The sequence below is a fragment of the Gobius niger genome (assembly GCF_951799975.1).
Source record: "Gobius niger genome assembly, chromosome: 18".
Lineage (NCBI taxonomy): Eukaryota > Metazoa > Chordata > Actinopteri > Gobiiformes > Gobiidae > Gobius > Gobius niger.
In genome coordinates this window covers 10327861-10348672 of record NC_136869.1, presented here as the reverse complement: position 1 = coordinate 10348672, position 20812 = coordinate 10327861, and the positions used below count along the sequence as shown (strand labels likewise).

The following is a 20812-nucleotide window of genomic DNA, read 5'->3' as shown; positions in this document are numbered from 1 at the left end:
AGAGTGTGACCACTGTGCAAATGGACCACCTCGCAAACGACATGGCACATCTCAAGAGGCATCCCATCAATAAACGTATAATTCCATCAACAAACTTATAATTTCTCCAAAGCCTTCTCCAGTACATCCCAAAGATGGTCAATGGGGTTAAGATCTGGACTCTGGAGCCTGATGAATCCTTACATTGTCATCTTGGAATGTGTGCCATCAGAGAAGAAGAAATCCCTTGATGGAATAACCTGGTCATTTAGCTGATCTTATTCTTTGAGCTCATAGTGTTGCTGAACCTAGACCGGAACAAACTGCAGCGACCCCAGATCATAATGGTTAGTTAAATCCAGGTGTCCAGCTTCTTTCAAGCAGGCAGTATATCTCCCTGGAGCATCTGTACCAAATACCTACCTTTTGCCTAGCCCCACTGAAACACATAAGTCAAGCAATTGGCTGACACTATAATATGAAAATTAAGTTGACAACTGTCCTTGAACATCACTTATCTGATTTTCAAAATATTCACTTTTTTCCTCATTTCTTGTGTTAACTTTTATCTGTAAAGCAGCAATACCAAACGTCAACCTTGGAAAAAACCTTTTAATTACTTTCAGCTTAGTGCCTTACAATGTACTGTACTTTTAAGAAATCTAGTCAAATAGAATTAAACTACATAAAACTGGCACACAGAGAAAGGCCTCCCACAATTTTGCGCACACGCTTCCCCGAGGCTGTGTTGAGGAGGCTCATAGGACTTAATACCAGTCAAAAATTGCTCCCTCACACACAATCGTTTTCTGTATTGACAAGTATACTGGCTCTAAAGCCGATGTTGCACAAGCGGACTCCAGCGAGACCCCGTGACCTTCACTTCACTGCATACGACCTCTGCTGTGTGGATACTGGGCTCCTAGACACTACTCTGTGTATCTGTATGAGCGGCCAGACACAAGCACTGACCCCATCCGCTGCACCGTTAGCGCTGAGATTGATTGTGAGGCCTAATGGGCATGTCTCTGCATATTAACAGGCTGGTAAATAGAGCTGCATAGGGTTTTTACATCGTCCACCCTCTCTCCACGTTTCCTCCCCCCCCCCTTCCCTTTCCCTCGCCGAACCCTCTCTCCTCTCTGGCCCGGTCCGAGGCACGTACTTGGTGTCAGCAGGATGACGGAGGTGACGATCAGCGAGCAGATGACCAGAATGACAAGGAGCGCGATCGCTATTCCCTTCCAGTTCCTCTGCGGCGGGTTACTGCCCACCAGCTCCTGCAAACACACACACACAGGACAGCACGTGGTCAGCGGGATACAAGGAGGGAGAACAGACGTGCTTAAGTTGCTCAATGGGGTAAACACTGGATAGGTTAAGAAATGTAAACATGTGCATGATTTCATGTACTAGGATTTTGAAAACATATCAGATAGCTTGCCTTTTTAAAACAAGCATTGCAATTCAACTCAATTAATACAGTCCAGCTGACGATATTTCAATCTCTACATTCATAAAACACCCATGAAGATTAATCAGAGTCCAATTACTCATAAAACAGCTGGATTCACTTGATTCAAAGCTACTGTGTATGCACGCGAGCGTCACGTGACTTCAGAGTGGATCCTCAGGAGGCGCTGCTCTTCCCGGCCCAGTTATTTCCCTATGAGTTTGTAGTGGTGTCTTGTCCAAAAGGAAAATAGCCCAAGATTACATGGCAGACAGAGTAGGTTTACTGGAGGACAGTCACAGCATCAAGTTGAAAACCCAGTGGTATGTGTTTTTTGTGAAAGAAGAAAAAGGAAGAAGAAAGAAGGAGGAGGAAGGAATAAGGAAGGAAGGAAGAAAGATGGAAGAAGAAGGAAGGGAGAAGAAAGAAGAAGAAAGACGGAGGACGAAGGAAAAAAAGAAGGAAGAAAGAAGAAGAAAGAAGGAAGAAGGAGAAAGAAGGAAGAATGAAGGGAGAAAAACGAAGAAAGATGCTTGATGTTTACATGTGTCCGAGAAACCAGGACAGTCATATAAGGATCATAAATAAGGAGCTAAATAAAAATGCATGTTATTTTCAGACATTTTGCTAACATAGGGACAATCAAAAGAAGCATTTGAGTTGTAGAGTTCTCTCCCAGCTTCAGTGACAGACGTGAGACTTGAAAAAATCAAATAAAATTGGTTTGATCCGAGAGCAGCACTGACTTCCACCGGAGATACCGCGAAGCAAATAAGAACTTGTTTTTGAAGGTTACTTCAATGTTTTAGAAGATACAATGTTTTAAAAGCCCAGGTATCAAATAAAATGGCTATTGGAAAGCTTTTGCTCCTGTTTCCAAAGTTGGCACATGCTCAGTATGTCAGCAAGGGTGAAAAAACAGAATACTGTGTTTACATGGTACAATATTCAGGAAACTGTGGGAGTGAGAATATCCTGGTTTCTAATAACCTGGATTGTGGCTCATCCATGCAACTGAAACCAGGATTCTGTGCTTACATTAACCAGACACCACCAATAATAACCAGGATACTCGAGTGCATGTAAACACACTCATTGATACTAAAACCGCTCTTGCTGAGAACCAGAACTAACCACTCAGCCATTGCGCACACCCAAAGGCTTTCCATATATGATCAAAGAACTATTTATAGACTTGAAGAAAAAAAAGCCTTTTTCACTAGCCCACAGGCAAGTACATTTCTATGGAAAACGCTTGATTTAGTTGACTCCCCACATTGAGTCAACAAACGTGATGCAATAATTGCATCCGCTCATCCCCCGACGATTCCACATGTCTTGTTATGATGTGACTTATTGAATTAGTTTCTGATTTGTTTGTCATCCCGGTAGTAATATCTCATTGTGAACATGTTTGATTGTATTGTTAATTACGTATTCAAGGGAGAAATTAAGAGCATAATGAGCTGTTGCCAAGGATGAAGGTAAGGAGGAGAAAGAGGAGAAAGGAGACATAAGGATAAAGGATAGAGGAGATGGGAGAGGAGGTATAAATCCTAATGAGGTGGGCATCGGCGACCATCACGCACAAACGAATCCGACAGCGAAAATGGAACAGGTGAATTGCAGCTCGGCACAGACTCAGAGAGAGAGAGAGAGAAAGAAAGCGGCTTTGGAGAAATGTGTTGGAGTTATGAGCAACCTTCAGGGGCTTCTCTTTCAATTCTCCTCCCCTCCACAAAAGCACAAACAAATGAATTTACTTCAGTTTAATATGGTTTTAAGGGAAAACGGGATTTTAAGGGACAAATGTGGGCGTCAAAGCTGCACTGCGGGCGATGCAGTAAGAAAAAAGAAAACCCAAAACAAAACGTCAAGACAAGTGGCTTCCAGTTCATTCCCAAATCAAATAACGTGCAGAGGAAATGTATTTGACACGCAGTGAAGTCTGCGGTGCGGATCAGCAAATTAAATGGGCAAGTTTCTCTACGTTTTTTGGGAAACAACGCCAGACAGTGCAGTCAGCAGCTCGTGACGCTCCGGAGGCACAACTTATATAGCAACTCCAAACAATGGCAGACTGTGGGAAATGTACCTGTAGTGTTTCGGACTACCCACGTAATGCATGCAGAGGATGAGGACTTATGTAAGGATGTTCCCCAAAGTTTTCGATAAATAAACTTGCTGACTGACATTCTCCAGAGTAAATAGTCATGTAGGTGAACGGATATTTGAGTCTGCCACATAAGACGTTATATTTAGCCGCAAGGTCGATCCTAATCAAACAGGAATCCCAAATTGAAAGGACACAGCTTGTCACTGAGGTCATTTAAGCAGCTCTATCTAGAAAAACAGGCGTCTTTTAGCCATTCTTGTGAAACATCTTAATAAATGAACTGGAAAGTGAAACCAGCCATGTACAGATGAGTCTCTTATGTTTTAACGGCATCGAAGCCCTAACGTAGGTGGAAAAACAAGCTTAATAGAAATCGCAATACTTTTAAAGCTACTTCACCAAAACTGCGCGGCGCTGTAATAGACCTATGCAAATATGCCCATTCGTTTCCTCTTTAACGGCCCACTTTTCACCGAATAAACGGCCAAATGAACTGCTATGGCACTACCTTGAATCACTGCTGCCTTAATGCGACTGCTCCAGCTGGCAGACGTACAACCCACAGCTGCTGACTCCGAACCAAAAAGAAAAGGTCTCTGTGGAAGGCGTCCAAAGCCTGAACAGTTATGGGGGGGGGATTAATAAGTTCCTAATTAGTTTATAGTGGATAAAAGATTGGAACGCGGCGCGCTTCGGGGACCTGTGGCTCCGCTCTTAATGAATAAATGCACGAGGCAGTGGTGGTTTTGAAAGTAGCAGTCCGTTTAGTGACCCCCCACTGGACCTAATTGAAAAGAGCCCAAGACATTATTGCATTTTTAGCCTGCAGATAAGAACCGCAGGGACTGTTTACCAGAATGGGCTTTTACCTGCGTGCGTCTATAGTTACAGCACAAAGTAATTAGTTAGCACTAGCCTAGCACCACTAAGCACTTCAAATATAGGAAATGCATGAATTAAAAATATATATCTCCAGAAATCAACACTCTGGATAACTAGGAAATGAGGCCCTATGCCAAAATCCCTGAAATATCCCTTTAAGCCAGTGTTTCCCAACCAGGGGTACTTGAGGACCTAATAGGGGGTACTTAGAACTATTTCAGATTGAAAAAAGGGCAAAATGTAACATAATTTTTTATATGAAAAGCTATATTTTTCAGTATATTTCATTGTTCATGCTACATTTCAAAATGTGTTGCTTTGGGAGAATTGTAGGTTTATTTTGACTGCAACATTGTCCTTTTTTCTTATAAATACCACTTTAAAGTCATTTCTTTCTAAATAAACTGCAACACGCTTGAGGTAGGGGGTACCCAGTTGACTGAAAGGCCCAAGGGGTACGAAAGACAATAAACGTTGGGAACCACTGTGTTTTTTCCAACAAAATGTGTAGGAAACTGAAAAGAAAGGACAACATTAGGGCCAAAAAGCTAAGCTAAAATGGAACATTACAGTGTGTTCATTGAAAGTATTTCATCTGCACTCTTGCCTTTTACTGTAATTGATTAACCTTTATGTTGATGCGTTATTGATTTTCTCTGCTTTCTTTTAATTTTATGCAACTGTGAAGCACTTTGAACTGCCTTCTGTATAAATTGTGCTCGACATATAAACTTTCCTTGCCTTGCCTTACTATAATCCTGACATCAAACTGCACGTGGCTTCTCGGATAGTAGCCGATAGATGTGATTGATAAGTGTCTCTGGATCCCTTCTCTTCATAGCAATTTGTAACCAAGGCTTCATAATCCATTAAAGTTGGCCGTGAAAAGCCGTCAAAGCAGACAGAGCACAGGGAAGCTTGAAAGCGTAGAATCTCTCTTAGTAATTACAAACTATAGCGACTGAAGTGAGCATTAGCGCCTAGTCTGCACTGCCTATATTTACAGTATTCACTTGTAAATACGAATTGTCACTAATAAATGTGCGTGATCCTGTTGAGAAGGCGCTTTCTGAGACTCAATTACTGCTTGCGCTGCCAAAGCATGATTTATTTTCCTCCTAATTCCGCCTTGAGCATTCTGTCTCAAACAATCTATTTCCCTTTTTTGCAAATCCCCTTGGATTATTTTGCAGATAAAAGTGGCGCGATGCCCCGCTATTCCTTTCCGCAGCTATTGCAGAGTCTATATTACGCAACAGTGAGACACAAGCGGGACTTACAGTACGGGGGGGGGGAAACAGTCCCAAAAAACTAGTCCACAGAGAGGAGGAGGCTTACATGAAATAAGAGCACATAAAGGTGGTGTGATGGAGAACTAAAATGGTGTAATGGGCAATAAAATAGGCGCCATAGCAACGTTGAGTAAGATATATTTGTGGTACAGTGTGTGTGAATGTAAAGCTGGGCCTGATGCCATCGCAGTGACTTGAATACAACAACCTTATCAGCCTTTGCGTGGGTGCTTGCAAATACAGCATAACGGAGCTAAATAGTGCGCAAGATATTTTCATACTTTAAAAACAGGCAAAAAAAGGTCTCGCCTCACAATTATTATCTGCGACACCGAGCGGCGAATCTCAGCAACGACTCATTTCCAGTTGAACCGCGCATCTCACCCCATCCGAGGTTACGCTACACAACAATAACCGCCGATCTTTAATTAGTGACCTTTCTATTGAAGCCGCTCTCCTGGAGGGATTAGACGAGCGAAAGCGAAACGTCTTTCAAAACCAGAGGATGCGGTTACTACGGCAACCATTGAAGCGGGCGACTGCCTTTCAGCTACGCGATTGATTATGTTGTATGACTGTACACAGTGGAAACGCGATTTGCTAATGAAGAAGACTAATCCAAACGGGGAGATTTACAAATAATTAATGCATTCTATTTATATTCTTGGTACAGTACAGATAATGAGATTAAAAAACTTTTTTTAATAATGGACTCAGTGCTGTCTTTGAGTCCGTCCCAAATCTACTAGAGATACGGTGAGGCAGATGGACTATTACTGCAATTTCATGTCATGCTATGCTAACATTTCTAATATGTCAAGTAGGGTTGGACAATTAATTGAATTTTAATCTCTTTGTGATTTTAATATAGCTTGATCTCAATAATTACGCTATGTGTTTTAAAGCAGTACTAAGTAACTTGTGTTAATAAGGATGATTGGGGGGTCTTTCATCTCCCCCTGGTGTCTCTGGCCAGAAAACCACAATTGGAACTTTGCTGCCTCCGGGTTGGAGTCACCAAGACACACTAATAGAATCACGAAGAAGAAGCTAGCAGGCTAACGGGCAAAGCTAACTGTGAGCTAGCATCACTTAAACAGTATTTACAGCCAAGTTTGAGTGAAAATATCCAATTAATTGGATGCACAATATCCCTCTCTCCCTTTGTCTTTTCTGTCAGCGTAGTATTTACTCTCATGGACAATTAATGAGGAAACAATGTAACATGCTATGAGACCTTCAGTGGCGCTTATGGCCTCTAGGGGCACGAGTTACTTGGTACTGCTTTAATCGTCAGGATAATAGGCCAATCATGTGGCAGAAAAACATGTGGAACCGGCCAGCAGGAGGCAGGGGCAGGGGAAGCATCTGTAGCAACTGCTAATAGATAGTTTCAACAAAACTGGGTAACAAACGTATTTAATCATCTCAAGAACCATCATCCCTCTGAACACAAAGAAACCCCGCAAGAACCTCAGCATCTGCGGAGAAATGGAAGTCAGCGAGGGAGGGGGATCAGCTAACACCCCCGCCTTAACCAAGCTCATTTTTATCCCTTTTTTGTCTTGTTTATGTCGCTTTTTTATTGTGTTTTCATCGCTTTTTGGTCGTGTTTTTGTTGCGTATATGTTTAGCAGCCTATACACCAGTGCAATGCCTCATTTGAAAGCTAAGACCTTGTAGTAAGATCTGTGTGAGTAAAACACTACGTACAGGTGGTGGATGGCAGGTAACTGGTTAATGGGTGAAACAGAGACACATGAGGAGCTGATATGGGAAAAATAACCCTTTTTTTGTTTTTAATCTTCCAGCCCTGATGTCGAACACCTTCCATAGACCACATTTAAAATACTGGTTCACCATCCATCTACAAAATAATCATACTTTACAGCCCTCTCATGCCTATACGACAGTCTTCACTTAAACTAGAAATCAGTAAATGAATCACAAGATGATACACAGAAAGTGTATTCATAGCTTTTGAATATGAACGTGGCACATACTTGGCGCCGACATTACCTTACCTCAGAAAATGGATGTTTAATGACACTGTAGGGTCTGTGAAGTGCACTCGTTCCCCCATACGTGCACACAAATAGGTACTGAACAGGCAGCAGTTAACACATAAAGCAAGAAAATAGGACCATTCAAAAGAGGTCAATTGCCTATTATACGGCAATACGGCTGATCCGTGAGGTTACACTTGACATGAGATGCAAATCAAGTGTAGCGTACAGTGCAGGGTAAAGTATGTAACAAAACACGATGTAAAGAAAATATGTGTAATTCTTGACTCTTGACTATGTTATGCTCTATATAATATGATTTCATGCAGGAAACTATAGAAACAATAACAACCAATCAGTCTCGTGATGTGGGAACCCCCTTTGTGCTGCTTTATGTGCTGTAAATGCAGATCACATGTGGAGCCCTTTATAGCGCCACGTCTTATGCATGTGCTGTATGTTCTCTCTCAAAGGACCGCGTTAATGCCTTGGTTGCAATGGTATACTTCATTAGTTCTTAGTCAAGCATGCGCATTTCCTATACTCACATGCATATTCTATTGGCATAATGGCACCAAAAATAGCTGTAATCTAAATGCATTGGGTACAGTGGAATAATGCAGTTTGCTGTGAAGAGGAAATCTACACCAAGGAATGGACAGTTTGGCGAGGAAATGAACCAACTAAACCAGGGCCAGAGCAGCACAATATGAGAATAATAGTCTAGTCTTTTTTATTTATTGTTTGCTCTTAATGTTTTTGTGATTTATTGCTTCTAGTCTACTGTTTGAACTACACTGCCGATTTATCTTAGACAAAAATGACCTAAAAGTGCAATGGAACAGGAGGGATTTGTTCTTGCCTTTGACTTCTTTGTCTCATTTAAATGTTTTTTGTCGAATTTTAGTTGTTTAAGTTAATTTCTCGTATTCTATATTGAGACCCTGTCGTCTATGGACAAATTAACTTTATTTAAATAATTTTACATTGCACTAAATTGTTCGGTACGTGTGAAACATAGTTTAATTTTTATGTTGAATAAAGATCTATCTATCTATCTATCTATCTATCTATCTATCTATCTATCTATCTATCTATCTATCTATCTATCTATCTATCTATCTATCTATCTATCTATCTATCTATCTAAAATAGAAATAAAGGTGGATTGGACTGACATATTGTGTGAGGGAAAAATAACTTTTTAGTACAACATTTGAACAATTTATCACCACCTTCTGTGTGGCTCAAATGTAGCCTAACATTTATAAGGACTCATTGCTCAAAAACACACAACCTTTTTCCCTGAAAGCTCAAAAGAGGAGCACCAGAGTCGTTAACGTGCCGCATGTGGCTCTTGACAGAGTGGTTCCCTACCCCTTGTCTGACGAAGCCATGACTATACAACTAAAACAGGACTAAACACTGACTAGAAAACCAGGACTAAACAGGGGTTAGAATAGGAACCTTGAACCGGTACTAAACCAGGCCATGACACCAGTTGGTCTAGGATTAAGGAACAACATCGCTAAACTAGGATAAAATCCGGACGACACCAGGACTGTACAAGGACTAAACAAAGACCATATAAGTATTTAGCCAGGAATATATTCACTTCTGTAAAGCTGCTATAGATAAAAGGCTATAATCACAACGTGCCGGGTTACTCCTGGTCCAATTCCAGCATCAGTCCTTGAGGAAAATTGCAGTTTAAAAAGCTAATATCAAAGTAACAGCTTGTATTCCATCCAAATTAAACACACCCCTGCCACACATCGTAATGAGTGTCAACACTGTGCCCCACTGTAATGTACTTTTAATTTGAGCCTCACTGGGAGACCAGGACGAGCGGCAGCCAGGGGTCCGCAGTGTTGTTTAATGGCAACAGTGACAAGCTTCAGAAAGCACAAGCTGCCAGTGGAGTACATCAAACTCACCACCATCTGGTCAGATTCACTCCTGCGCTGAAATTACAGGTGCAAATCATTGAAATATTACAACAAGATCAGGGTTCTGCTTGATCAGACAGGACGGGAAATGTAACCGCCGCCACTGGGAGTCATTTGTCAATAAATACGCGAGCAAACATTTCACACAAGCAAATAGCAGCAGCTCATTAAACTTCCACAGGCAGGAGGTAAACATTATAAATGAGATTTTAAATGGCAGAGGAAAAGAGTGATTTGTATTCATGCCATAACTGAAGTTTACTTTTTATTTTAAAATTACTCACTTGTTATGGATAAGGAGCTTCAAAAAGGCTCAAAATCTCTTATGCTTTCTACCCAATCCATGCGCTCTTACCATAAAACTTCACTGGAAAAAAATCCAGTGAAAAATGCAAGCAATTGGTATTCATAGTGAATGTGACAATGTTAAAAATTAAACTACATTTATTTGTATTTTAATGAACATGCACTGTCAATATGCACGTATTAGCTATGAAGCTAGCTTTCAACTGAAGTCACTGTTCTCTAGGTTGACTCCTTCTTTTCTGCTTGTTTCTACTTTCCTTTTTGATCTTGATTTTGCAAGGCAGGACCATATTGGAACCGTCACCTTACCCCCTCCTGGAACCGCCACCTAAACGTGGTGAAGGAGCTTGAGCACCCAAATGATCCTGGGAGCTTTGTTTTCTGGGGCTTCTTGCCACTGGTAGGGTCACCCATGGCAAACAGGTCCTAGATGATGGGTCAGACAAAGAGCGGTTCAGAAGCCCCTTATGAGAGACCAACAGGCCCAGTTAGAACCATGAGGCCGTCCTTCTGTGGACCCACCACCTGCAGGAGGAGTCATAGGGCCTGGTGCAATGTGATTTGGGCAGCTCCAACAGCTGCCCCCACGACCCGACAGCAGAAAAGTGGATGGATGGATGGATGGATGGATGGATGGATGGATGGATGGATGGAGGACTCTATTGTATGTGTTTTTGTCCATGGGAAGGCACAGTATCTAAAGGAAGCTCACACAGACACAGTTCAGAAAGCTGAACCTATGACCTGTGAAGCTAGCACGCTAACCACGCAGCCATCTTGTAAATTAACATAGCATTGGAAGCATAGACATATTATTAATAGACCGCCATTCCTCACTTCTCCCCGTTTACCACAATTACTAAGTTCGAGGGGGAAATCATGGCAGATTTACAGACTCCTCCTCCTCAGCTCTGACAAAGCATGTTCCTAAAAAGGGCATAAAGGCGGGATCTTCACTGTAGACTCGGCCCTTGCGTGACGTGTAGTTCAGTCATAGCCACGCAGCTCCAATGCTAACAGTCCGGCCCTCATTAGTACAAAATTTCTAAAAATGTTCTTACGAAAACCAGCCTTGTTTCTTTAATTGTAACTAACCCAGTGTTATCACAGGGGGAATATCTAGCTGTAGAAAGTTTAGGAAAATTATAAACCAGGCTTTAAAGTTGTTTTTTAATGTGTCTAAAGTGCAATGCTTTCCAATGGGAGACTAGAGGCCATATGGAGGTACTACAGCAATGGCGGCCCCTAGTGTCATCATAACAAAGCAGAGCAGCCAGCGGCCATTGATTAGAAGCCAAACATTTGACAAACCCTGAACCAATGTCACAGCAATTTCACTGTTCGATTCCCTCCATAATGACAGCTGCCTCGTTCTCAGCCTCGCGGAGGGTCTTAACACGGCCGCACATAACCAGCTTGTTTGTCGCCGCGGTGGGAGGGCTAATTTCCCCCCGCCGCTGATCGTGCCAGCGTGGATGCGTAGTTAGCCGTGCATGCCTGTTGCTCCTGGTTCTTCCGGCTGGGTTGTCTTATTCGTGAGTGAATCTCTTCCAGTCCATTAGCGGCAGGCGGGTGGGCGCCGCAGCCACGCGACCTCCCGTCACAGATTGCACTAAATCACAGCTCACTAAAATGTCACCAATAGCCTCAGCCTGGGGACATGTCAGCGCAATAACACGAGGGCACTTGGTTTGTCTTCGCCTTGAATGTCTTTGCTTTAAACGGGTCTCTTCTGGTGTCGCTGCGGCTTCAATCATTTAACTCTATATTGGAAACACTTTGGGCAGCATGGTTCACAATTACAATCAGAAATCGCTAGCTACCAATAATGCAATGTTGTTAAAGTGCATATGGAAGGTTTTAATGCTTCTGAAAATATGATTTATTTAGATGGATACTCAGTTGTGAGTAATAATTATCATTTTCTTTCAGTAAAGCAGCAATTTAATGAAGAAATGTAGGGCCGAAAATATATATATATATTTTTTAAGCTACTGACAGGAAGTGACATAGAGGTATTTGTATGTTATGTTATGAAGAAGTATACTTAACTGAATGTAAATCTTTTGTCATAATTTTGACCGAATAAACTCAACTGAATAAACTGAGGTAAAGTTACAAAGCAGTTTGAGTCACTCATTTCTCATTGCCATCACACTGTTGGCACGGTAACACGTTTAAAATTGTTTGCCTCTATCTATGTCACTTCCTCCTGTCAGTGTCCAATAAGGAAGTGAAACTATGAACATCAAAAAAACTAAAGATAAACAACATTTTTAGAAAAATCTTAAATACAATTGTGTTAACTATGGTTTAGCAAAAAATTTGTCAAATGTGTCATGATGCAGGTTAAGGTTATTTTGTTCTATAACAACACTATTGTCTCTACCTTTGTTAAACTTTGTGTAAATACAAGGTCAAGTCTGCCCAGCTTTTTTATTTGTGCCATTTCAACTGAACCCTAATACTCCTGAGACCACTTAGTTATATCCATCCAGCTCTTTTTGTGATGTAAAAAGAAAACTAAATGCTATAAATGCGAGCACCATATTCATGGGACGATAAATCACTGGCTTCCTGTTTGTTCTGCTTCCATCTCTATAGAGACAAAACGATGTGATGAAGCATGCACTTCGTATTGCTTTGTTCACACAGTGAACGTGCATTATGACACCGGCTTAGCCGGTAATGAGGCTCACACAGAACAAAAAAGCAGCTTCTCGGCTCTTTCTCACGTATAAAACATCAGCAGAGTCTGGCTACAAAAGTCAGTACGGGACAAACTCAATACAGTCTTCAGGCTTTCTCCGCATTTCATCACATTTTCAGTGGCATCGCGTTGGCACTCTGGTGACGGGAGCTAAAGCGAGGAGTCAAATCAAAGCTTCCTCATCTGTTAATGCCAGCACAGGGAATAAAGAGCAGAGCCGATGACTAAAACGCTATGAATGACGCTACAAAATGCATTTCAGGTCAGATTTGAAGCTAATATGTGATGCAATGCCACTAATAAGGACGCAAGTGAGTTTACTTCTGAGAAAATGTCAAAGAATTGCAGGGGTAGGTAAAAATGCATGGCTAACAAATAACAACAAACAGTCTCACTCATGTCTGTTCAGTGATGGAGCCCATACCAGCCCAGTCAATACCCGTAATACTTTGTGGTTCCCTGAAGTAGCAGATCAACGGGAGACACATCAATACTGTAGGCACTAGGCAGTCAGAGAAGAAGAAGAGGCAATGGTAGTATTGTTGTGTCATGAGATGCTCTAACCTACTACTACTACAACTACTACAATTACTACTACTGCAATCACTACTGCTGCTACTGCAACCACGACTACTACTAAAACATTTTTTACAAGTAGCAGTGGCCTGTTGTTTCATAGGTCCACTGCTAACGCACTATGGTGACAATAAGTTATTTTTAACACTAACAATGATTTCAAAATCTCCATTGGTTTAATCTCGTACAAACTGGGAATTGAGTGCAATATGGTAACACCATCTCGACATATTTCCTTATGAAAACAAGCTGCTCGCCACTAAACAGTGAAATTATGCATGCGGCAACACATCTCATATAAAAACACTATATTTCAGCTGAGGAAGGCTCACACTATGGGGTTTGCTTTGGGCTATTTGTATTCACTCACCAACCAAACAGCATGGCCCCTCTGCGACAATAGAAACAGAAATCTCCCTCTCTCTCTCTCTCTGCTATTGTTCCTTTCTATCAGTCTTGGTGCCATGACACTGTTGTTGTGCCACTCCATGAAAACAAATTGCCATCACAGAAACAATATGCAGCAGCAGACGCTCTCCTCGCCCCGAAATGAAATGCCCTCAGCCCACTGCTCGCAGGCACAGGCAGGGCCATGAGGAGCGTGCTGTTCCGCTTAATGTTCGGCCAGACTAATGTTTTCCTGCCTGCTGTTTCTATCTCGGCAAAGGAGTGGTATCGCTGTGGAAAAGTCGTGAATTCAGATTTTTATCTTCATAGTAGCTGTAAACTTTGCGGTGTGTATTTTACAATAGCTAAAAACACTGGGGACGTCTCTTGAAAAATGATAAGATTCCAGGGGATTCTGTGTGCATTCTACAATAATACTCACATTTCATAAACATTTGGATATGAGAGTGTATAGTAATTACTCACTGTGGTCAAAATACGGCAACATTTCAGCTTAAAAGAGCGGCTTCTTCAGTCATTGGGTTAAAATATGCAGGATTGTTACGACTAGCTTTCTGTGATTCTGGTTTGATCTGGTTTCATCATAAGGTGTTAAAAAAAAAAACCTGGTTAAGTCTGACAGCGGTTGCTCTGCGTGAGATGAGAGCGTATCGTGTTGATGGGGACTTTCATGTTCAGAGAAGACAGCTCTGGCAAAAGCTCAATGGTTTTTACTCAATGGATTTTGAGTAAACAACTTTGGAAGAACAGGAGAAGCGGCGCCGGCGGTGGATTATAAGGTACAGTACTTCAAAGTAAAATTGTAGGGCCTGAAGTGCAGCCAACAATATCAAATCGCTGCTCGTGAGTGATTTGCCATTATCGCCACTAACAACTGATATTTGACTGGCTTATTGTTTCGAAAAATGTAGCAAAAAAAAGTCAAAGCTATATTTAAGTGAAATCGTTTACTGAATGGGTCGGTATCAAATTCTAAGCTGCCCATTTCCATCCGCCTGTTTCGGTTTTTTTAGCATTTGTTTGTGTGTCCTTTGGCCGCGTTGCCGTGGAAACACAGTGAGGGGCACAGACATTATTCTGTCGTTGCCCTCGACTGATGCCACCTGTTGATTCTGCATCACAACTCAAGAATATTGCAAGAAAATGCTTTGAAGACTTGGTGGTTAATGACATCTATTTTGACTTTTTGATGCCGGACAGTGGTTCTGAGAAACAATTCTGCCTTTCCAGGAAAAACAGAAAGAACGAGTCCTGTCGTTCAATCAATACAATCAGTTTACCAGCTTGTGTGATGCCCGTGTATTCATTAGAGGGGACATTTTGTACATTTTTTCATTGTTATTGGGGATTCAACCAACCCCCATGCCACCAAACTTTATTTGAGGAATGGCTTCTCACATTGTGGCCAGCATAAAAAGTTTGATTTCTGCATCAAGTAGAAGCCGTTCACAAATATGTTCACCAGCTGTGATCTCATTACTGCCAAGAGACAAACAAATTGCTGCAAAGTTTCCCTGCCTTTCTTAACCTTAAAATCAACAAAAACTTGATGTTCTCTTCACCTTTGATCAATACAGCCCCACTCTGATCTCCAGAAAAGCACACATAATAAAAACCTGTGTTTTTGTGGAAAAGTTTCTCTTCTGTTATGAACAAGCAAAGCCTCCGAAGACTTGAGAGGCCACTGCAGTTCACAGCTTTGTTTTTGAAGGGAAAAATGAAAATGATCACAAGGAATTTATCTTCAATAATTCTACAGTGCCGACAAAAAGGAAGTACACCGTCTGGAATTTCACATATTTCTGGCTAAATTGGTCACTAAATGTGGTCTCATCTTCATCAAAATCACAGGAATGATTAAACAGTGTCTGCCTGAACTAATACCACCCATACATTTGATCATATTTGTATTGGCCATGACATGTAAACATTCACAGGAGAGTGTGGAATAATGCTTTTCTGCAGTTGAAGATTAGATGTTCACAATGATCAGGATGAATCTTGGATCATTCCTCTTTACAAAACTGCTGCAGTTCAGCGATATTCAGGCGGTGTACTTACTTATTCCACGCCGTCCTGTGAATGTTTACATGTTGGGGCCAATAAAAATATGATTAAATGTAAATGTTTGGGTGGTATTAGTTCAAACAGACACTGTTTAATCATTCCTGTGATTTTGATGAAGATCAGACCACATTTAGTGACCCATTTAGGCAGAAATGTGAGAAATTCCAGATGGTGTACTTACATTTTCTCAGCACTGTGCATCTATATACATAACAATGGCTTGCTGTATTGTGCTTTCTAATTCTATGCTTGGTCAAGAGCTTTTTCTCCTATGATTGGTCAAAGTTTGAAGAACATAAGTATCAAAACATGACTCAGTTTCAGTATTAGAATAAGTTTTAATGTCTTTGTCAGGGAAATGATTCACAAACTAGGAATTTCTTTTGGTGCAGTGATGCAACATGGCACATGAATTACTAATGAAGATAAACTGGCTTTTGTTCTTGTTATTGGATCCTTTTAAACATTAAACATTAGTAAAACCAGGTGCTTTTTTCAGTCAAGCTTCGACAAAAAGGGTTGATCTCAAAATAGATCAAATGATGATGATTTTGAAGGACACAATCCTTCTTGGCACTAATCTGTTATGCAACCATAGTTTTGAAGCTGATAAACTCATCTAAAGCCAAACATTTCAAGGGTCTTCGATCAGTGGAGTCCTGCGCTGCTGAGGGACAGACCGCGAGCGTGACATTTCGATAACATTTGGGGCACTTCAGATTCAGCCGCATTTGAAATAACATGAGAGGCAAAGCTGCGCGAGTTTGAACTGCGAAGCACGGGGCGGCAATAACCCTTTCGCCGAAGCTCGACAAAATTCTCAGATGCAACAGAGAGGCTGAGATCTGAGGGAGGGAGAAAGCAGGAGACGACCGGCCAAAACAGGTTCATGGGGCTGCATGTCGATAAAAGCAACAAAAAAAAACAACAACAAAAAAAACACTGACAGAAGGTTATTCGGCATGTTGTGATATGTCCTGAAGTTACATTTCGATGTAATGTGAGTCTGGTGAATCAAAACATCTTGGCATGTCGTTACACAAAAGGCTATTGACGTTTGACAACCTGGGTGATGGAGAATTTCACGGGCAGTGTTGCCATGGTGATTGGGAGCAATTTATTTAACACCTGAGCGCTGTTAACACCCACTTTCCCACTTTATTGTTCTACAAGTGGCACATGCTGCAGCCAACACAGCTCAGTGGGTTTTAGTACCTAAATGTTTTGCTGTACTATTTGTATCCGAGGCAGTGCTTCTTCTGACACATATTGTGCACCACACCCACCCCTAAACTCAGCAGTTTTGTTCCACATTTATATTTAACTTTCTGTACAGCTTCAGAGCACACTGGTATAGGGGTTTTCTGGTACCACTGAACTGACAACACGAACCATGAGTGATGTTTTTCCAATTTAAAAATACATGCATTGGTCTCTTGCACTTTTCACCTGTGTATAGCAAAGTGTACAAAATCCTCTGAAATTGCTGGACATTTGGTTGGCAGGTGGAGCAGAATAGAGAGGAGCATGACATGTCTCCGCGGAGGGTGAGGAGAGCAGAAAAATGTGTGCATTAGCCACAGCAGTGAAGGCTGTGAGAGCAGACGGACTCCAGCGGTCAGCTCCTGTACAGTAAAAGCTATACGTACATCAGCAGATAATGGAAGCTCACTGTGAAGATGGGGCACTCTGGGGAGAGACCAAAAATAGAGGGAGAAAGTGGCAGAGCTTGGAGTTTTGATTATAAACACTGAAATTGCTCAAACTCAATACTGTATTTGGTTTTGGTTGGATGGAGTGCAATCCCAACAACAAGTACTATGTTTGGTGAGGCAAATCTGCACTAAAGGGGAGCAATTTAAAGTCTCTAACTCACCTTACATGCAAATTTAGAGAATGGAATTTGGAAACTTACTAAAAACTCTCCCTCATACTGCATTTGAGATGTAGATTTGCTGCAACATGTGCCATTTGTCCTTAAAGGGACTATACAGAGTTTAAAACTAAGTATTTTCCTTCCCCTACATGTTCCAGCAATGTGTAGAATGAGCTCAGACCTATTCAAGACAACTGCCTCTAAAATCCTGCACTGTCACTCAAAAAGTTGTTACTTCGAGTCCGAAGTGCCGTCATGCAAAAGCTTAATATAGAAGCTGCAGTTACGCATACAACCTGAGGTGGCAGTAGTGAGTATAAAATGACCATCTTGCATCTAGTCTCTTTAAATATACCAAAAGGGCCATCATGAAAAACATTAACAACATGCATATTACACTAAAGCAATGAAAGCATTCATATGTTTTTATATCCCCATGCTCTCTTATTGTTTGTCAGTATTGGCTGAGTTATCGGGCAATCCAACATAATCTGTTCTGGAATCATCAGAGATTAAACAAACATGCTTAAGAACGTAACAAGCAGCTGTCAAAATATTGACATTTGGGGTGTAGGGCATTACCGGCAAAAGCCAGATTGATATTACAGAGTGAATATTATTATCACTGTAATATCAATCTGGAATGGCTCCCTTTGAAATAGTTTGTGAAGAGAACGGACTTTAAGCAGAGCCTTTGCTGCTGATTGGTTAAAACGCCATGAGCTTGATCCACAGTCACAGCAAAGACGCAACAAATGAAGCCTAGGCATAAATTCAACCAGGAAAACCAATTTCAGCGTCTCCTACCTCCAGCCAATGATCACGTCTGCGAGGGTCACACCTCAGCCTATCAGTGCAGAGTCACACTTTAGTCCCAGCCAGTCATTGCCCTCGGTCCTGCTTTAAGCCTCCAGCGTTCATGGCTCATCCACCCCTTCACTGCCTCTTCTCTGGCTTCACCCTGCTTCATCCTTCACCGGTCTCCCATACCACCACCAGTGTCCAGGCTCCAGGGGAAGACGTCCCTAACGTTAACCTACCCATCCATACTAACTCTAATCCGTAAAGTCAAAACATCTTTCTAATTGCTGCTTTTGTCCCTCCAGTCTATCCAGTTTGACTTGTAAATTATGGAGGTTATAGTTAAAAACAATCCTTGAGTGCTTTGATCCTAAAAAAAAAAAGATATATAATAATTTTAGCGTTTTGTATGTATAGCATACCTCACACTCTGCATAAATACTTCTTTACAACTTACTGTGTTAAAAAGTTGTGATAGAAGTCCTTGTTGATGTTGGCAAATGTACAACTCACTCACTCACTCTTGGCCATACTACCATGTGTTTGGGCTGAACCAGCAGTGACGCAGACTCAATAAAATAAATGTAAAGTGCACAAGATGGAAGATGTGAACTAACAAATCTCACGACAGTTCTGGTCAAAGCTGTAAATACTCAGAAACAGTTTATGAAATCTAAAACCAGATGGGTAATTTGGATTTATCTATCTTGCTCCCAAAATCCCAATCACTTTTGCCCAAAGCGGAACACATAAGATAATGACTTCCTGAACAAGCCCGCAGGGGAGTCCATTATTGCTCTCGGCACTTGAATATGACTTCTGTATTCTGAGAATGAGTGTGACGAGGTTCACGCTGGGCTAAATCAAGTGAAGTAGATGACATGGCTGTATGCTGTGAGATATTTGTTCACAGTGTCCAATTACACTGGAGCCGATGGGGACCGGGTTCACTGACGCATGTTCTGATGCCGATACGCTCCGCAAAAAAAAAAAGAAAAAATGATAACCAGGTTTTGTTCATGCGGAAAGCCTCGTGCGCCGGAGTCAACAGGGGATGGCGATTACCGGAGAGGAAAAGAGGCTTCATCAATTCGTCTTGTAATTAAAGCAGACTCAGGGGTACAAGCAGCAAGGGCGTAATTGAATCAAGGTTCCTGAGATGTAAAATGTCATAATGCATGGTCGTGTCTAGAGGGTATGTGGCAGGAGCGTATTTGTTCAAATTAGAGGAATCAGATGCGTAACATTTGTTTGTAGAAGTCTAAACTACTCTACATCTTTGGCCGTTTTTATACTAAAAATCACATAGACTGCATGCATACCTAAACAATTGCAGTCTATGTGATTTTCTCATTGAGATGATTGAGGTCGACCGATCTATTGGGCCGATATTTGGGGATTTTACAATATCGGCATAGAACAAAAACAACAAATATCTCTGGGACAGAAAGTGATAGAGACTTGGTATTGGAAAGAGTGAAGTAAAGGCTTTAAAGTGAGGCCTCCCACAACTCCCTCGGCCTCAGGGGAACATCACGATGAAAATTGGTTTAAATATATTTGTTTAATAATAAGTTTCTCTAAACTTCAATGAATATGGACATGCTGCATGTAGGCCTGTCATGGAAAAAAATTGAAGTTCGATATATTGAGGCAGGGAAGAATCGCAATAAACGATATTATTGACTCTAACGATACTCGATACTGTCAACTCTAGGCTAAAATAAACATGAAATATAAAGTAACTCAATTTGCATCAGTTAAAAATCAAAGTTTTGCAAAAAAAAGAAATAGGGGGAATGCTAATACATGTACAGACAATAAATATCGAGCCCAAAATATATTGTTTATCTGTTACTTATTGAACGATAACTTGATATATTAATTATCATGACAGCCCTATAGCTGTACGCCATTTGGAAGCACAGATTGTGCAGAATTCAATCCCGAAGTTAGCAAAAGTATGCTCATGCTAACAGCAGAATGCTAATGCTAACAGCAGAATGCTAATGCTAACTGAAAACTAATCAAGGCTGGGAAATTATCTATGATTGAATCACTTGAAGTAATAAAACAAAATCAGCCACTGTTGGAGTGGCCAAGTATTTATGTTTTTACAGGATTATAGACCATACATTTAGAAAAATCGGCCAAAGACATCGGCCAAAAATATCAGTATCTTCCTTAGAAAAACCCATATCGGTCATCTTCTAGTGATTTAAGAGTTTACAGTCCGTATTCATCACTTTTTCAAGCACATACAAGTCTGGTGCCCATAGAAAGCTCCTACAGACACTGCCAAGCTTCCCAGCATCCAACTGAGTAAAGCAACACAAACGTTAAAATCAAGTGGACACATAAAGCCAAAAGAAAGTTCAATTGTCGAGCTCT

General features: G+C 41.2%; 1 protein-coding gene across 5 annotated transcripts in view; it reads right to left on the bottom strand.

Annotated features, from left to right (window-relative positions):
- Window positions 1–20812, bottom strand: part of dpp6a (dipeptidyl-peptidase 6a) — a 340283-nt gene that overhangs the window by 84755 nt on the left and 234716 nt on the right. For all 5 annotated transcript variants that reach the window (XM_079576572.1, XM_079576574.1, XM_079576573.1 and 2 more), the window contains one exon: window positions 1145–1259. In XM_079576572.1, coding sequence (XP_079432698.1) covers window positions 1145–1259 — 115 coding nt within the window. The remainder of the gene's footprint in view (window positions 1–1144; window positions 1260–20812) is intronic.